Genomic DNA, 18,846 nt, shown 5'->3' with positions numbered 1-18,846 from the left:
AGCAAATTCCATATGTTGGACAATTCATTTGTTCCAGAAATGGAATTAGAAGCAATTGTTTGTATCTTAAGTATTTAATTGTGTCTCCAAAATTTAATTAAAGCATGTATTCAAGTGAGTTCTCTTGAACTCACTTGAATATGTTTCCCTCAATATGTACTACCATGGAGCAACACCATTAGGATGCAAAATTCAATACTTGCATTTTTCAGAGGCCTTATATCTTGGTGGGCACTAATTTCATACAATTACTAGTAAAGAAACCTGTGTTGCTCCGTTCAAAGCATTCACAGTGCTTCAGAATAACTCAGGCCTTTTTTTCCCAGATAGGCAGCCCATGGCTTGTTTGGTATCTAAGAGGTTTTTCTTTTTTCCTTTTGTACTCCCTCTCTGAGTGGAACCAAGAAGTTGTCTCTCCAGCTTCTACTAAGATCTGTGTAATTATGCATCTTCTTTCCCACAAGATCCTGCCCTTGTTTGAGTGGTCCCAGCCTTGCACAAGATTCCTGGAATAGCTGTTTGCTTCTCTAACATGTCCATCCCACCATCGTCCCTCTGCCTCTTCTCTGCTTCAGCATCTTTGCCATCTGCATCCTTAAGGAGCTACACAGTCAAGTCTTTGGGATTCTGCAGATCCTTCTTGTCAGATTCTTTTTATGGGTGTTGAGGAGTAGTTGCAACACACTCCTCTTTCTCAGTTGTTTCTGGGTTTTCTCCTGTGGTAAATGCCTTCAAAGAGGAAGGAAGGTTGTGCATTGTATTAAACAAAAAGGATAAATCAGACACAGTTCAAGCTTCAGCCTTAAAAAATTTGACCCTTTGTTTTAAGCCATTTGTTTTTAAATACTCAGCTGTATCTTAGCATTAATAATGGGCTTACCACTCTGCTTGTGATTTGAATGCCAAAGCAGGACACTAGCAGTAAAAGGGAAAACAGAGATAAAAAGCTGCACTGTTTCCAAGAGCAGAGACAGAGCTAATTACTAACTTGCCAAACTGATAAAGTGGCAATGAAGGCCAGAATGGCAGATTGTAGTGTCAGCCTGCTAAAGTGTAACATGTCCAGATAAAAGTAAAATATTGTCAGAAAAGGTGTTTTAACTGATATCTGAATAATGGCACGGAAGAGTTAATCCTGTTTTGCGAGAAGCAGTTTTGTGCAATTTCTGGCAGAGCAGTAAATGGAGTCAGTTCTTTGGGCTAAAATAGTAACTGTTTAATTCAGTATGATTGTTTAATTCAAAATCAGAAAGAGCCAAAGCTGATTGTTACCTTACATTTAATAATAATTAATTGTGGGATAGCAAATCCTTATTAAGCTCAATTGGGATTTCAGAGTTTCTCCCAACCCTGTCTCCTTGCTTTGTCCTTCTCACTCAATCCCCTGATTTTATAAAAAGCCTAACTGCATCCTAAATCCATTTTGCACTCTTGCCTTTATTGCCTTGGCAGTTTACAATATGGCTCTTTTGTTTACTTCGTCCTCTAAATTAAATTTCCTCTGGACCATATCCTCAGCCAGCCTAAGCTGCTGTAGCTCTATCAGCAACCATCACCCAGCTGATCCAGATGATGGAGCCCCATCCTATTAATCTCTGGTGCTCTCCCCACCCCCAGGCAGATTGCTTGCACGGCGTTGGCAGCGTTCCTCTATCATCTGTTCACTCACTAATAACACGATTCAGCGTTTATTGAGCTGCTCTGGCTCCCTGCACATTCAGCAGCAAAGCTGCTATTGATTGCATGATGGGGAAGCAGAACCAACCCATATTCTGAGCTCTCTGCTAACCACAATGTAGTTAATTCACTAATGGTTCCTATTCACCTTGCTCGTGTCACAGCAGAGAGAAATCCTTTCAGCATGGCCGGGGAGGGTGGGGAGGTGGTTCCCATGACCCCTGTTGGGAGGACTCGAGAGTCACGTCACAAAAAGCAAGTTGTGGGCTTTGCTCCAGCAAGGACACACCTTGGGAACTGCAGGGCTCATTGCCAAAGATTCCACTGTCTGTGCTGCCTGATTACATACATCAAATAAAAATACCAGATAAAAGCAGTATGAAAGATGTATTTTCAGCAGAAAGAGTGAATATGATCTCACACTATCTGCTTGCTTTCAAAGAAGAAAGCCACTCTAGATCCATTATATTTTTAATGAAATACTACTCTAAAAGGGTGACAAAGTTATTTTAAGCCCCATATATTCTTTAAAGAACTGAATTGAATGACAAATTTGGCTCTAAACCAATGCTAATACTTTCAATTTTGAGGATTATTACTGGGGACTATAATGCTTTCCAAAGTCTCTTCTAGTATTTTGTCAATGACAACAGACATTAAAATAACACAAAGTCACTATAAAACTTGACATTTTGCTGCCTATATTTTTTTTAGGTTTCTAAATAGTGGTGCTTTCACCTAGTAAGTAAAAAATATTCTTCATGGGATTTAAACCATATTGTATATTAAAAAGTCTTAATTCAAATATTTTCATTATGCCACTTTTTGCAAATTTGGAAAGCTTCTGAAAAATATGCAAAATTCATTCATGCAATTTTAAGCAGTGTATTACCTTACATTAATTAATTATCTGTAGTTATTTTAAGGAGATGATTTTAAAAGTGTTTTAAAGAGTTTAAAGAGTTTAAACAGCATTGCAGTTTAAAACATAAAATATAGCCCAGTTTAACAAAATGCATAATTACCAATGTAACTGACAGCACACAAAATACAGATACAAACACATATACTAATTTCATCATCACTGGTTATGTAGATACCCAGCATGGGTACACAACCTGAGCTTAATTTGCTAATACTCTCTAAAAATAGAAAAGCAATAAAAAATCAAGGAAGTGGTGTGTGATGCTTAATTTCCTCCTCAGCTGAACTACTTCTCCCTACTACTACTTCTGAAATAAGCAAGATAAAAATGTTCATTTTCTTTAACTCACATTTTGGAGCAGGGATTGGTTCTGTTTCCAGCTGTAAGAACAATTTTACCAGTTTAACATCCATACTCATCACATAGGCTCTTAATCCTGTCCAGATTTAAGTGCAGGGCCAGCCTAATGCACACAGTAGCCCTGTTTACTTCAATACATGTCACCTGCCTGTGAAATAGCAATAACACACAGTCCTTATTTTCATGGTCATCGTTTTTGAGTAACCATAGATTTGAGAAATCAGTGTTTTGACAAAACTAATTTTTTTTGCAGTTCCCTTAACACCAATTTTTTTATCCAAACCTATTTGAATACTTGATATGGCTTTTTAATACAAGTAAATCAAATTTAAATGCAAGACCAGCTATGAATTTTTTGGAATTTCGGGCAAATGGACCAGGGACCATGACCTCCTCATTGGCTGGGGCTTTCTCCTGGGCAGTCCATCAAGATTCCCTTCAAAAGCACACTGTCATTCTCTTCTCCCCTCCAAACAAGATCTCTTTCAGGATCTCATCCTAAGGTGCAATGCTCCACACCATCCTGTCCCATTTCATTCTGTGCTTTGCCTTGCCTTGTGTTTCTCACTGTCCCCTCCTCTTGCCTGGCTGGAGCAGAGGAGCTGGGTGTGGAGTAGCACTGGGTGACTTGGCTTTTCACAAGGATCATGAGCTGCTTTGGATCTGACAGTGAGGCTGAAGGACTTGCACGTGCGCAGCACTTTGGGAGGGTGAGATGAATCTGGGCAAGGAGAAAGCGCTGCACAACAGAGGGACAGTTAATGAACCACATAGGAGAAGTATTTACAAGTCCCCCTAATCCCCTCAGTAAAGAAAAAAAAATGCCATACTCCTCCAGGAGTAAATTTGAGCTCCAGACTTGTCCAAATATATGGTTATTTCTTACAGATATTCCACACAAAGCATCCATCAGCTCCCATGGCAGCTTCAGTAATTCAAACAGCTGCATCGTCAGGAGCCCAGAAGTATTGAATTCCTGTACTTCACACTCCTCCCAAGCATTTGTCAATTGAAAAGCATTTAGCTCAGTTTATTTCAGAGCAAATGTTTCCTTTTGCTCCCCAAACACATGCTACTCTTCAGATCTGAAGGGCCAGAAATACTGCAGAGCAGAAGGCTGTAATCACAGTAGCAGGAGGAGAGGAGCCAGGCTCTGGCATCTGTCTGAACCCAGCATCAGTGTGATATGCTTTCCACCTGCCACATGAAGCACTGGATTTCTTATAAAATCAAGAACTAAACTTTGAAGGATGCAGATTTGATGCCCAGCTATGTCAAGGGACAGTATTTGCTAGAGAATGGGGAGTATAAGCTTCCTGGAACTGGTAAAGGAGCATCTCCGGCCCTAGCAAATAGAACTGCTGAGTAGCCTCTGGTTTTGCTGCATTTTTCTAAGATGCAGAATGGACAAAAAACCAAAAATTTTCCCTACCTAGACTTCTTTTACTAACCTATATACTAAAGGTTCTCCAAAAATAGAGAGGTGGTTAAATTGTAAGGGAATAAACTGCCTTTATTGATAACTGTGCATATAGTAAGTGACTTTGAATACAAACAAAAGCTGTGTTGTTAATCTGAGCCTTAAATGCTTCAAGACCTTATCAAATCACTTAGTGGGAACAACAGGGCTGCACTGTCTTACAGGAGCTAAACTCATTTCTTCAACTAAGAATCTATCCCACTGACTTTCAGCTCTTACCTCAAGAAAAATTTTGCATGCATTTTCTTCTCTGAAATATGAGTTGTATTTTCTTGAGTATTGAAAGCAACTGAGAAGCAGAGAGAATAGGGTCTTTAGAACACCTTTTTCACATGTTCACACACTGTCTGAATCACATTTACAGGAAGATGTCAGCCTTTTGGGCACAGCTAGAAGGATGTCTGTGCTGCCATGAGAGCAGACCTCTATATTGCCAAATGATTCCTGACTGTCATAGACCATCACAATACTTAACTGGGAAATTATTTTTATTATGGAAACTATTTTCTTTGGCTTTTCTGCTTAGGCTCTTCAGACATACCAGACTGATCCTGACATGAGAAAGATGCTAACTCAGCTGTATTTCTATATCATGCCTGTATTTAATGTGGATGGATATCATTTCAGCTGGACAAATGTAAGTGATGGCAGTAGTATTATTTGAAAAATTATTCAGACAAGAAAGATCAAATAGTTATTACATTATTCAAAGGTGACTCTGCATAAATCTGGTCCATCACTTTGTGCCTTGGAAATAAATTATTCCATTTAAAACAGAATACTGAATATGTTTACCAGAGTTAATTTGTTATGTGTACGAATAGATTTTTGCCAAAATAGAGTAATATTGCTATTTAAATATTTTGTAACTTATGCTAGGATCGATTTTGGAGAAAAACAAGATCAAAGAACATGAGGTTTCACTGCCATGGTGTTGATGCTAATCGCAACTGGAAAGTGAAATGGTGTGGTAAGTATGGAGATACTTTGGTCCCCCAGTCCAGATTACCCTGTATTTACTTATTCAGCAGAGGTAATTATCCAGGTAGGTTAGATCACATCTGTTGTGAAGTGTTCTCTTTTCCATAGTTGAAGTTGAAGTTTTTTTCCCATAAAGCCATAAGCCAAGGCTCAAATCTTCCTACTAACTTCTAAAAAAATAAAAGTTCTCAAATTTGGGAAAACAGACCTTATCATTAGTAAAAACTTGTCATGGAGAATGTGGCAAAATTTTTTAAATCACACATACAGCTATTCTGTATTTTGGCAATCATATAAATAATTTGAAGCATAACATTGAAAATGAGCCATGACTTTTCAAGATTTACCTGTAAATCTTACCTTTTAACTGTAGCTTCAGGAAACACTTCAAGCTTCATTTTATTCAATTTGCCATTTCTCTGAAATTATTTAACTTTGGAAATGTCAGACTGACTTTGCTGGCCTCAGTGTCCTTAGGGCCATTATTATCAGTGAGTTAATAAAGAAAGAAGGTGCTTCTAAATGCATGGAGATACAATTTTAAACTCCCAGCAGTTCTGTAAGTACTTCATAAAAATTTTGCATAGAGAACGCAGCGGTAATGAAGTAACTACCAGAAGATTTGGAATGCATTCAACAAGAAAAAATGGTATTTTCTTAAATCTTACCTAAAGATTGTGCAATTCACACAGGGGTAAGCAGCCCCTAAAGGTTCTAATGTAAGGAAGTAAGAACTCTTAAATACAGCAATATAAACCTGCTGACCTCCTGTCCCATCTTAAGGCACTTCCTTTAGCTCTCTGTGCAGCTGTTGCCTCAGCCAGCATTAGCCCACCTTCCTTATTTATATTACAATGTTGTAAAGACAAGAAATTGTGCTTGTGTAGTGCAAGGGCCCTGCCTTCAGCCCCTCCCTCTTCCTCAAGATGTTTCCACAATACTTGCAGTAGGGGTGAGCACTATACACTCTGGCTTGAAACAGCTGGGTTCTTTAAGTAGGGCTTTGAAAATTGTAAAGGTAAAAGTGAGTGTGGACAGATGCATACATCCAATCCAGTATGGCCCTGTGAAATTTGCTTCAAATTGTTTTCAACTCTACCTGCTCTAAGGAGAGGACTAAGATAGAAGCATTTACAGAAAGCCTGGGTTAGTTGAGAAACCCTCTTTACAGAAGACAGGCCCAGGGCTGCTATCACAATCTTTAAGGCAATTTTATGCTGCAAAAATAACGTAAAAATGAACTGTTGCAGGGTGATGTAATAGCCTGTCCATGCCAGTTCATTCCCCAGGTGTGCCAATAACCTCTCCCTTCCCCTCCCCTTGCCCCCTGCTGACTGCTGTCCGTCAGTCTTGCCATTCCAGCAAGGGTGTCATTGTGATTGGCGAAGTTCAAAAGATGCCTCTCAGCCCTGGGGACATTGGGCCATCCAGGTGTCATTTGTCCCCTGAGATTTTCCCCCCCTTACCTGGTTGGTGGCATACCTACCCCTTCCCTCCCCCTCTCCCTTCCCTCCCCCTCTCCCTGGGGTTCAAAGACACTACAACCACGGGGTTTGTCCTTCTGTTGGAGCTGTTGCTGCATTCAGAGGCCTGTGTGCCAGGAATAAAGCTCTGGATCTAAACCCTCCAGCAGAACCCGACTTCTTTTCCTTCACCTCGCCTAAAGCCTTTCCGCCAGAGGTAAACCTGAGCTCCTGCATTCCTGGACTTGTCCCAAGTGCCCAGCTGCAACAACCAGCTGGCCAAAGGTGTCTCTGAGGTGAAACCACCTCAGCTGCCGCCTCTGGTCAAGCAGCAAGGCCCAGACAAGCCCAGGCACATTCCATCTGGCAATATTGGTATTTCATTCCAATAATGAACAAGTCCTGCATCACTGGTACCATTGTTTACTTAAGTGCATAAGCCACAACTGCAGGTATTTTTTGGGGACGCCCATTTACTGTTCAGAAAACAGCTACTGGTATAACTGGAATGATCAGTTCTCTTATAGTGTGTTGAGAGATGTTAGGTACCTATCAGTGCAAAATTAATACAGACTGCATTTTCTTTCTAATTCCAATTAATTTTTCTTGGGTTCCTCCTCCCTCTTCCTGCTCCCTAGTCACTGTATCAAAACACATTTTTTATTCAGTCCTAAAAATATTTGCTTAGTTTTCATACAAAAAAGTATTTTTTCTAGGCTTAGGGAAACTGTAACAATACTCACATGTGTTGTGTGCTGTAATCCCCTACTTGTTGCATTTCTCCCCTGCACTGACATGAAAGACTGGTCCCCACCTCAAGTTTAAAAAATAAAAATTCTTTCAAGTCTGCTTCTCATCCCAAAAAAAGCACATGCTCAGCTTCCAGCTTTGGACCCCAAAGTCTGTCTAATTGTCTATTTTAATGGAGGCTAAAAAGGTCTTTCATGAACTGAGCTGACTGGTACTCAGATGACCCTAACCAGTCACCTGGCATTCTCATTAACACCTGATATTAGATGAGTCAGAGCAGAATCTGGATCATATCACACTTTGAGGCTTGTGTAATCATGGTGTGTTTAACATTTAAAACTGCAGATGCTTGTAAAAACCTTTCCATTCAGTTCAGTTGCACTTAAGAGTTTTCAGACAGGCTTGAACTTCACAGTGGGGCTTCCAGGCAGGTGTGCAGTGGCAGTCTCTGGCCTCAGCAAAGCCACCAAATGCGATCAGCAGTGAGCTAGTCAGTGCTGATAACACAGCATCCCATCTGCTTTCCTCTTCCTTTCTAGTGTAGGACTTTGATGTAAGCTTTATGACTCTCTAGGGACCAAGCCAAGGGCCATATCACTGCTAGATTTCATGTTGCAGCAACCTGTGCTCAAAAGAGTGCACACAAACTGCACACAGACCCACATGAATACTGGCAGCACGAACTCTGGGTAGAAATGCTCTTCTTGCAATGCACATATATATGCAGTAAGTAGTACAATGGTTTAATGATAACAAAATAACAGCAACTTTAAAGGAAATAATCAGTTACTTAAAATTAATTTAAGTCATAGGGCAAATCGAGTTAAAGTGGTTGCATCCAAATCTCCAAGAGAGCAATAGTAGGAGTTAAAATTTCCAGCACATCCCAATTTCCAGTGCACTCCACTGCTCACTGAGGACAATATCCCATATTGGCAGAAGTGGCTGCAAGGAAGTTTGAAAACCATGCTCCTGCTCATTCATCCTCTCAGTCTTTCTTCTATACCAGAGCACTGGTTTTATCAGTCTTGGCACACATTTCCTCTGTTCATTGGGTCTCATTATGGATGTTAGAGGATCCTTGTCCTCCCCTGGTATGCTATCAGGTACAAAAACAAGACAGCGTGGTAACATTTTACACAATTTCATTTGTTTCTTATGACTGTAACTTAGAAATGTCCAACTCTGTTTTCATTCTTGAGTTACTTAAAGAACTTCCTGTAGGAAAATTGAGCATACCCTTACATTATCCAAGGCCACCATGGAAACCTCCTCTTTTTGTCACCAGCTAGGCTTCACTTAAGGTAAAGCATTAACTACCTCTGGGATGGTACATGGCTCACCATAGTAGGCTGAACAGTTAAGAGAGGTTTTTTCCTTCCCTGGAAGTCTCTAAACTAAGCCATATTTTACCATTGGTCATTTTATCATTGGCTTGTAGGGATCCACTGTTTATTAACAGTGTTATCCATTGCCATGATTTACTATACAACACTGAAACAGGAGATGAAGTATCCATTAAAAAAAAAAAAAAGAAGAAAAGGCAAAGGCTCTGGAGACTGTTCAATAGCTCTCCTGCAGCTATATTACCTGATAAGAAATTGAGGCAGAGTGCTCTTGGGATTTGGATGACTTGGTGGCCATCTGTTCTGCATGGAGAATACCATCTGCCCTCTCTATAACCCTTCCATATCCACTGCAATCCAAGCACTAATACCTTTGAAATCCCAACCTCTTGGCCATTGAATGGTAACCTCAATTTTCATCTTACAAATTAAACTGCAGCATGAAATTCTTCCATTTCTTTCTTTTTTCTTTTTTTTGGCATTAGGTTGATTGCATAAGCCTGTTTTACTTGATAGCACTATGCCTTCTCACACACAGCTCTTTTCATATTAATTGGAGGTGGCAGTACTTACTATACAAAGGAAAGCTAATAAAACACTGTTGTTGTAAGTCCCTGATGGCTCTAGGGAAGTTTGCAAGCAAACTATTATTATTCTGCAGGTCAATGTAAAACGTGTGGTATTTTGAAATTGCAGAGGATAAAAGAGCAGAGTAGATTTGCATAAATATTGTTCTTTTAGGCCCAGGCCCTAAGCTGTAAATGAGACAATGGCTTAGATCCAGAATTGCTAAATTATAAAGGAGCCACCACCACATCTCCTTTCCTAAGTTTCATCTTTCAGTACCTCATGGCATATTATATGCAGGCTACTCTTGTGCAGCTTGCTGCCACCTGAGCAGGTTGACACAAAGATATCCTCAAAACTGAACCCCTGCCCCAAACTTGAAGCATAGTTAGGCCCTGTGCAAACTGAGGTGACTATTTTAGCTGACTGAGCAGTCATCCCATGTGGCTTTAATTTTTTTTTTTTTTCATGAGGTTTGCAGGGGTAAAAATAGGCAGTAGTCAGGAGCTATTATCATGTTTTTAAGATAATCCCTGTTGAAGTTACCTACCATTGTAACCACCACTGTCATAGGTAATACATTAAAAGCTGTAAAAGGCTAGATTTGTCCTGGGAGTGACTAATGAAAGAGGTATATAGCTCTCTGATTTCAAATAGACCAACTGAGACCCATCAGTAGTTTTAATACTGCAATGCTGATGCAAAAAGCCAGGAAGAAAATGCAGTGAAGTCAGGTTCTCCTTGTATCCTCTGGGGAGAATCACCAGTGGTTGGCCAATTAGGAGCTTGGGGTGCCTATGAGATGAACAAGCAGATTGCTGCACTGAGGTCCCCCAGGCTCATGCCCATCAGGCACAAGAAAGCAATTTAATTTGTTTATTGCTTTTCACACTTTTGCACGTGGGCCAAAAGAGGCTGAGCAGCCAGAAGCTGACCCTTGGAATTTCTCTGTGATTGTTCACACCAACTTTCTCTTTCAACCTCTAGATGAAGGAGCTTCACTGCACCCATGTGATGACACTTACTGTGGTCCTTTCCCTGAGTCTGAGCCTGAAGTAAAGGCTGTTGCTCACTTTCTCCGCAAACACCGGAAACAAATAAAAGCCTATTTGTCCTTCCATGCCTATGCACAGATGCTGCTGTACCCTTACTCCTACAAATATGCAACCATTCCAAACTTCAACTGTGTGGTGAGTACATTAAAGCTTGGAGATTGGGCTCCTCTGTATATTTTTGGCACATTTTGTCTTGAGAGGAGACTTGATTCTTCAATACTTTGCACATATATAATATTGAGCACTATTTATTCTGGATCCACTTGCAATCACATTTCTGGTTATATAACCTTCACTCACCATGACTCAGTGGTGATTTGATTAAAATGGTATCATGCCTTTCATCCATCAGTCCCTTTAAATTACTTTGTAGGTTAAATCCCTAATTTTAATTATAGTTATTATCATTTTATTTAATTAACTGTAATGGGAATTGCGTAGATTGCCCAAGTCCTTGGGCATCTAGCTGAAATTCTGTCTCTTCATGCTCAGAACTTAAAATCTAGGAGCACAAAGATCATCTTCAATGTTATGAACAAAATAAAATTGAAATTGTTTATGTTTATCAGTTCAATCTCTTAGATTTCACCAAAATTAAAGCTTCAATTGCACTATGTATCATTCAGGTCAGACATAGTGTTTTTAATTCTTTCAGACAAGCAGGTAATTAAAACCAGGAGCTTCTCTATATTAGAAAAATAAATTAAAAATAGTACACCTTTTGATGTAAGCCTATTGATTCACAGATGAGTACATTTCATGTATTCCATGCTCATCCAAATGCAGAGCTAGCTTCCCTCTGCTTGCAGTCTGAGGTCTGTTTTAGCCAACCTCCTGTTCATCAAACCCCCCTTATATCTTATTCTCTGAGGGACACATGGCTAAGCTTTGCTCTCTGTTTGCTCCTGCTCACAGACCCACATTGCACCAACCAGTTCCAAGCCTCTTTCTTTCACCCTCAGTAAAATTACATATTCCATTTATCTCCCATTTTGACCTTGAAAGTTGCAATGACTTTTAACTTGCTGGTCTAAGCTAGTTTCTCCAAAGGAGCTTAACTGCACCTTAGATTTATCCTGTGCAGAATGAATGATGTTGTCAGTCCCTGGGGCTTCACTGAAGTTTCACTCAGCTGTTCCTTCAGGAGGCTGAGCAGCCAGGACTCCACAAACTAAACTCTCTTTGTAGGTTTATTTCTGTTGAGACACTTAATTTCAGTAGCTATTAAACATTCTTCTGTCTGATGCCATTCCTGTGAAACAGAGCAAATTAGAAGTTAACTAAGCAGCCAGAGGAGCTAAAAATATGAGACTTGTGGGGACTGATCACCAAACCCTGTAATGACAGTGGGTAAATTTATGATTTTTATTTTTTTTATTCTACCTTCACATTCTTTTGGGTAATGACAAGGAGAAAGGAATTTCCCAAGTGAATTGATGACTATTTAGTTAGCAAAAAAACAGACTGGGAATTTAAAATCAGAGGTTCTCATTCCTTTGAAGATCAGCAGGTGCAACTATATTTTTTTTAAGAACAAACAACAGAGAAGAAGGTAAAGATGTAGTGTTAAGAAGAATCAGCAGCTTCTCTGCAAGTATATGATTATTGGGTATCTGACTAAAATGTCCAGAGTAATATAAGACAATAGCAGATGCTATAGATGGGAAATTACTTGTAATGAGAAGGAAGATTTATCTGAGAGTTTTCATGCACATCAGTATATTTTGTTGTTCGTATTGCTTAAGGGATAATTCCATTCTGAAATGGGACATAACTGCCCCTCAGCTCGTACACATTCTGCCTTTCCACCCATTGCTTTTAGACCAAAGGATCCCAACTTTTGATGTTTAGAAGGTGTTCCTGAGGTTTGCAAGACCTTAGATCAGGCTTCTCATCAGAAGGAGTGGAGCACAGACCTAAAGGAACAAAAAACTATTTTAAACAATTCCCATGGACAAATGAAAACCAAATACCAATTCTAAATATCTTGTCAGTATTTGAACTTCATACTTCTTTTCATTGTGGTTGGTCAAAAACAAGAGGTTGAAATAGGAAACTGAAGTAATTTCCTGTTATTTATTAAGCTCATTATAGGGATCAAAGTGAAAATTAAGGGAATACTTGTTGGTTATTTATCTGTGTATTTTAATACTTGCCTACAGCTAAAGGCTCCATCACCTGGTGGCTCACAAATGTATGGTTTTTAATGTTTAAGTTCCAAAAACGGTGACCTAGGCTGAGGTTTCAGATTCTCCAGTTCTCTTGGAAGTTGCAATGAGCTGGAAAGTGATAGATCTCTATTTCCTGACACTGATGGAACAAGCATTGCTGGTCTACGTGGGCGGTGTGCAGTGGAAAACAGTAAGACCCCACATGCATAGCAGATAAATAGCTTTTGGTGCTAACAGTGGGCTATGATTAATTTGAGCAGAAGAAAAGCTGTTTCTGTCTGGGTCAGATCATTCTAGTGAGCTGTCAGTTACCATTTCAATTAAAGTGTTCAATTATTCAGAGCTGCTTTGAAACTGGAGAGCTGTGTACTGATCACAACATGCATATTCTGTTCTAATTTAGGCTCAACTCTCTTATTAGCACTCTCCTGAAATCTGCTCTTTTAAGATGCTTAAAATGAAAGTACTCTTTTAGATTGAAAAAACCACCAGCAGAAACACAAATCCATCTCAAGAGTTTTAAATTTCACCTGATTTTCATCCTTTTTCTTCCTGTACTGTCATTTGCCTTAGTGTTTGCAGTGAACTTACATGGCATGACTGAGTTTGTGTACATCTCTGCAAAAATCTGGTAATTTTATGTGGCATTTTCTCCTTGAGGGTGTTCAAAGACTGGTTGCCTGGATTTATTCAGGATCTAACCTGCACAGTATGATGCAGTTGAGAACTGTCCCTTTTTGGGGCACATGGGTCTAACAGTGGAAGCCAGCTGCATTCCTCAAGGCTAAGAGCTTAAAGTTCACAGTGCCCAGAGATGTCCAGGGTGAACTTGGACTTGGGGTGCTCCTGGTCTGACCTCCAGATAGCTTTTGCCTCTGCACAGAACCCATTACTGTTGTGCTGATTTTAAATAGGCATTGCCAAACTATTTCTTTGAAAGATTTCAACAGGATTATCTGTTGTCTCATTGCTGTACAATGAGTAACTCATGCACAGGGAGTCTTCTCATTTGTGGCTATGTTCTACTTGCCATGGTGCATTTATCAGGACTTTGATTTCCAGTTTTCTCAGCTCTCCCAGCTGAGCCCTGTATCCTGCTCCCTTGGCATCAGGCCTCTTGTCAGGCCATCCCAGCTCCTCACTAAGACCCTGGGATGGTAAGCACAGCTGCTTGTAGATTTTGATTGAACAGCAGAGTCTCGTACTTGGGACAGTGCAGGCACCAGACAACAGCTCCTGGCCACAGCTGGAGATTCCCTTCCCAGGCCCTGTGCAGCCACAGCCACCATGGTGACCTCACACTGCCACCCCACCACCTTCACAGGGTCCAGCAACTCCAACCCTGTCATGGATCTTGTGTGTCACAACTCAGAAGTCAAGGCATCTGGAGGAAGAGTGCCAAGTGACAGCACTTCTATCCTCTCCCACAGGACAGGTCCTTCTCATCTTTGGTATTAGGGTGAGTCAGGGTTACCCCTTACACTGGCTGGCAACCACATCCCAGCCCTGCAGGAGTTCCAGCAACACTCAGTTAAGCAGTCCTTGCCTCCACACACTCTCCAGTGGAGGTGAAAGAAGTCAAGCTGAAAAGGGCAGAGTCTCCAGCACCATCAGCCTTCTGCTAAAAAACCAAAAATTCTGGTTTTGCCTAACAATATTGTTTGTAAGGGAATAAAAATGTTCTCTTTCATTTGCTAAGAGGAGTTACTGTGTAAAATAAACTCACCAAAGCCCTACCTGCATATCAGGAAGTGAAAATGAACTTATTTTTATTTCTGGAATGACATTTAAAGCAGTTTTCTCTGTCTTCTCTACTTGGACAGACAAAGCCTTCATGGGTCAGACTAAGGATTAAGTCAGAATCCCAGCTCCTGACAAGGGCAAATAGTGGAAGGTTAGGAGAAACATAATCAGTGGAAGGCAATTAGAGGGTAAGCCTTCTCCAGTGTATTCAATTAGTGCCTGGTGAATAACAAGGTAAGGACTGAGTTCATGAAAACTCACGTAAACCAATCAAACCTGTTCAAGGAAATAAAACTAAAACAACAATTACAGCTTCATGCAGTGGTTCAAAGTCCAGAGTTTCTAGCTCCAAAGATAATAATTTCCTGTTCTCTACAGAGAGATGACTGTGTTTTCCCAGCCTTCACTGTATATTTGCCAATATCCTTTTCTTTGGGGTAATATTCCTTTTCCTTTCTCTGTGTTTCGATGCACTATCCATATGTGACTCAGAATTTTCCATGGGCCAGGCCTTTTGCATGCAGTTTCATGGGATGAACCATGAACCTCCTAAACAGCCTTTCAGCTGCAAGCTGTTGCAATGTAGGCACTGATTTTACCTCTACAGGACTGAAATCACATTTCTGAAATAGTGCAAAGAGCTCTCCAAGACTACATCATCAGGCCCCAGAGAAAGCTGGACCAGCAGTGAACATTTACCTGCTGATCAGAGATTCAGGGTGGAACTTGTCTCCTGGTTCCCACTCTGCTCACTGAATCACTGTGAGTGTCAACAAGACATCATTTCTCCTTCACAAGCTCAGCAGAGACAAGGTTTAGTGAACTGGGAAATTCATGTTCAGAAAATGCATGCACGACTTTTAAATGGCATAAAAAAGAGATTATTTCATCTCATGGTCTTACATGTCATCTAAATTTGTTGTGTTGCTAAATTGACAAATATACCTATAATTACAAACACTTAATGTCTGATCATTCATGGTGCAGTGAGCTCTTTTATATAATACAAAACCAAGTTTTTCAGGGAATTGCTGTCATTAAAAATAAATAATGCATTTATCCTTTACAATCATTTTAACTTAGCTGCCACAGACTTGTGGAACACAGCATTGTGCCAGAGGTCAATGATCCATTGACTCAGGTTCCAATCACAATACAGTATTTAATTCAAAGTCTAATGTATGTATTTGATTTTTTTCTTCTCCCCAGGAATCAGCAGCCTATAATGCTGTTAATGCTCTTCAGTCAGCCTATGGTGTAAGATACAGATATGGCCCTGCATCCAGCACTTTGTGTAAGTTTCCCTCTGCAGGTTTGTGACTTTGACCTTCCTACAGTAAGAGGGAGAAAACCCTTATTATAACAAAGAATGCAAACACTATTTAAAGTGAACTTTGTTCCGGTTTTGGGTTGTGAGAACGGCAAAAGAAAGTTTTGCAACTGATTCAGTCAGTTGATTGCAGTAAAATTAACTCAACTGATGTAACAAAAGAGATTAAAATGCACTTGAGAGTCAAAAGCCAGTAAATAACATATTCATATAATATAAAACTATGGGGTTTTTTAAAAAGAAAAACTAAGGTCTTGAAAACCATATCTTTATCAGATACTGCAAATGCACTACTAAGTTGTAACAGCATATGTCAGGCAAGCTCTCTGTACAGAGATAAAACAAAAAGAAGTTCAACAGGTTTTAACAAGACACTTTTTTTCTTTATTGAAACCTTGAGGTCTGAATGCTGTGGCTAACAATAACAGACATTGAAAAAAAGTGAAAAGCTAAAGACTTTTCACAAGTAACTTCCTGCATCTCCTCTGCCATTGCTGTGTTTCAGCTACAGTTCCACTTATCACAAGCTTCCATCTCACAGCATAGTCATCATCTTGTGCTCATTACACTGCAGTCAGTCACTGTGTCAAAGGAAAAGCTGTGGGAATTGATGCCAGAATTGCACAGATTACAGCACATGAGAGATTTATCTGTATAAAAAAGTGTGTCTTGGATAATCAACATATGGAGACAAGAAAAACATAAGCAGCACACTTCCTCAGGAAGGTTTTTTAATATTAGACATCACCTACGCAAATGCTCTCATGCTGTGGGGAAATGGTGAGAAAGTAAGACAAATGAAAATAATTTTAAAAGCATTTTAAAGAGAAGATGGCAGATTACTTTACCAACTTTCCTCCTTCTCACTGCAAATGAATTGCCTAAAAAACCCAATTTAAAGCTAGGAGCAGCAGAACTCTCCAGTCCAGCTGGGAGATCTTTGTGGAAAGAAAACATCAGACTGTGTTCAGATGGAGACGGAACAGTTTGAGGCTTTATTCTAGATATTAACTTTTATTTAAATTTTGCTTGACACAAAACAGTTATAATAATTTTTTCCTATGAAAATGAAGGGACTAATCCATATTGTGCTGAGCATATTTCACCCTGTGCTGAGTGTTCATGCTATTCTCTGAAGGGTGTTCACGATCAGGGCAAGCAACAGCTGGAGTTGCAAGAATACTCACTGAGTCACAGAGACAAAATGCCACAAGAAGCCTCTGGTGATTTCAGCATGACCTGCATTTAACATTTTTAATGCTTTCTCTGAATTTCCTCTTTCAGATGTGAGTTCTGGCAGCTCTATGGACTGGGCTTACAAAAATGGCATCCCATATGCATTTGCATTCGAGCTGCGTGACACTGGCCATTTTGGGTTTTTGCTTCCTGAAATGCTGATCAAACCAACCTGCACAGAGACCATGCTTGCAGTTAAAAATATAACTCTTCACTTGCTGAAGAAATGTCATTGAGATGGATTTCTAGGAGCTGGAAGTAAACATTTTACTCCTAGTGCTGATGCCTTTCAGTGTGTTCAGTTGCCATTCAAAGTCTTCAGAATTCAAGAAGCTAATGGGAAATGTGATATTGTTTCTGCCAAATTAACTTAGAGGCAAATGGAAAAAAATCATTCAATATCTGCTCTTCTAAAGTCCATAAAGCTGATATACTAACTTAGTTACTAGTTTGGTGCAGAATATTTTTGCAATAAAACCTTTATTCTGCAAGTTCAGTGAGGCCAGCTCTAAAATAAAGTGCCACTGCCAGGCAGTTCCGGGCCTTACACCTTCCCCTAATATGAAGACCTCCCAGGGGGTCTCTCAAACCAAGGGATAAAGTTTACATTCATGTAAATGTACCCTGTGACCCAACACAGACCTGTATCTACAGCAATAAATGCCTTATAGTGGTAGCTGGCTGCACTGCAAGTGGCAGTGTGGCTTCCTTCTGCGTGTATACTACATACATACATATATGCACTTTTGTGATTTTTTGAATTCATGTTATGCAATAATTTGAACCAAGGTTTCTTTTAACTGTTCAGAGAAATCTACTTTCAAATGGATATAATTGGTGTGGGCTCAAAATCAACATATTGTCTTTGAAAATGTAACTTTCCTAGTGATGTGTAAGAATTATAATGGAATACTATTGAGCTAGACAATGTTCTGCTTTATGGAGAGTCAAAGCAACTTGCCATGACTTGGAACTTGAAGCTGGCAGTCGACTGGTGCATCTGGGCTCTGCTGTAGATAGTGACTGCCCATTTCCACCAGCCAAGGATTTAGCCTTAAACTGTAATTAACTGATGTTTTATTTATCAATATTCTTGCAGCGAGTTCTATGGCTCTTTGGCTATGTGGCTCTTCTTCCTGGAAGCTGTATTGTTTTGCATGTTTCAAAGGAATTAATAAATTTTTTATGGATTCTTAAGTGAGACAGAGGTGAAGGTAGAAGCCTTACAGCTGAAATAAAGTGAATAAGCACCATGTTGAAAGAATAATGAAAGTACAGAGAAGATAACATGTTGAGGGATTTTTAGTACTTTTAAAATACAATTTTTTTTATCTTATTATATCTGCAGAAGCATATATTTTACTTAATGATTTTTGACTTTAATCTTATCCACTACATATTAACGAAAACATATTTGTTAATAAAATGGTCAAAGACTTTTGAAGTATTCTTCATATTTTACTTAAGGATAAAAACTTTAGTTCAAGTATGTAGCAATTTTACCTATCTGTAAAACATTCCTGATGCTAAGGATGGGGAATTAAAAAAAACCAACAAAGTCCTCTCTAAATAAGCACTTGAACTTAGCAAATGGGCAATCTTTATAAATCTTATAAGAGAAGTACTGTATTTAATTAAGCATATCATTGTTTTCAGGACTGCAAAAGGCAATCAGTGAACAAAGATGACAGAATTGCATTCTATTTGTCTAACATTTTGTTAATAAATGTGTTTATTTTACACAAGTTTCTGAAGGTTTGTT

General features: G+C 39.5%; 1 protein-coding gene across 1 annotated transcript in view; it reads left to right on the top strand.

Annotated features, from left to right (window-relative positions):
• CPA6 (carboxypeptidase A6) overlaps positions 1-17,822 on the top strand; it is an 80,870-nt gene extending 63,048 nt beyond the window's left edge. The window contains exons 7-11 of the mRNA XM_036395663.2: positions 4,969-5,079; positions 5,322-5,412; positions 10,537-10,739; positions 15,728-15,812; positions 17,133-17,822. Coding sequence (XP_036251556.1) covers positions 4,969-5,079; positions 5,322-5,412; positions 10,537-10,739; positions 15,728-15,812; positions 17,133-17,320 — 678 coding nt within the window. The 3' untranslated portion in view covers positions 17,321-17,822. The remainder of the gene's footprint in view (positions 1-4,968; positions 5,080-5,321; positions 5,413-10,536; positions 10,740-15,727; positions 15,813-17,132) is intronic.
• Positions 17,823-18,846: the final 1,024 nt, after the last annotated feature.

Source organism: Molothrus ater, chromosome 1 (genome assembly GCF_012460135.2).
Source record: "Molothrus ater isolate BHLD 08-10-18 breed brown headed cowbird chromosome 1, BPBGC_Mater_1.1, whole genome shotgun sequence".
Lineage (NCBI taxonomy): Eukaryota > Metazoa > Chordata > Aves > Passeriformes > Icteridae > Molothrus > Molothrus ater.
The sequence above is the reverse complement of the archived record's forward strand: the minus strand, read 5'-3'. Positions and strand labels throughout refer to the sequence as shown.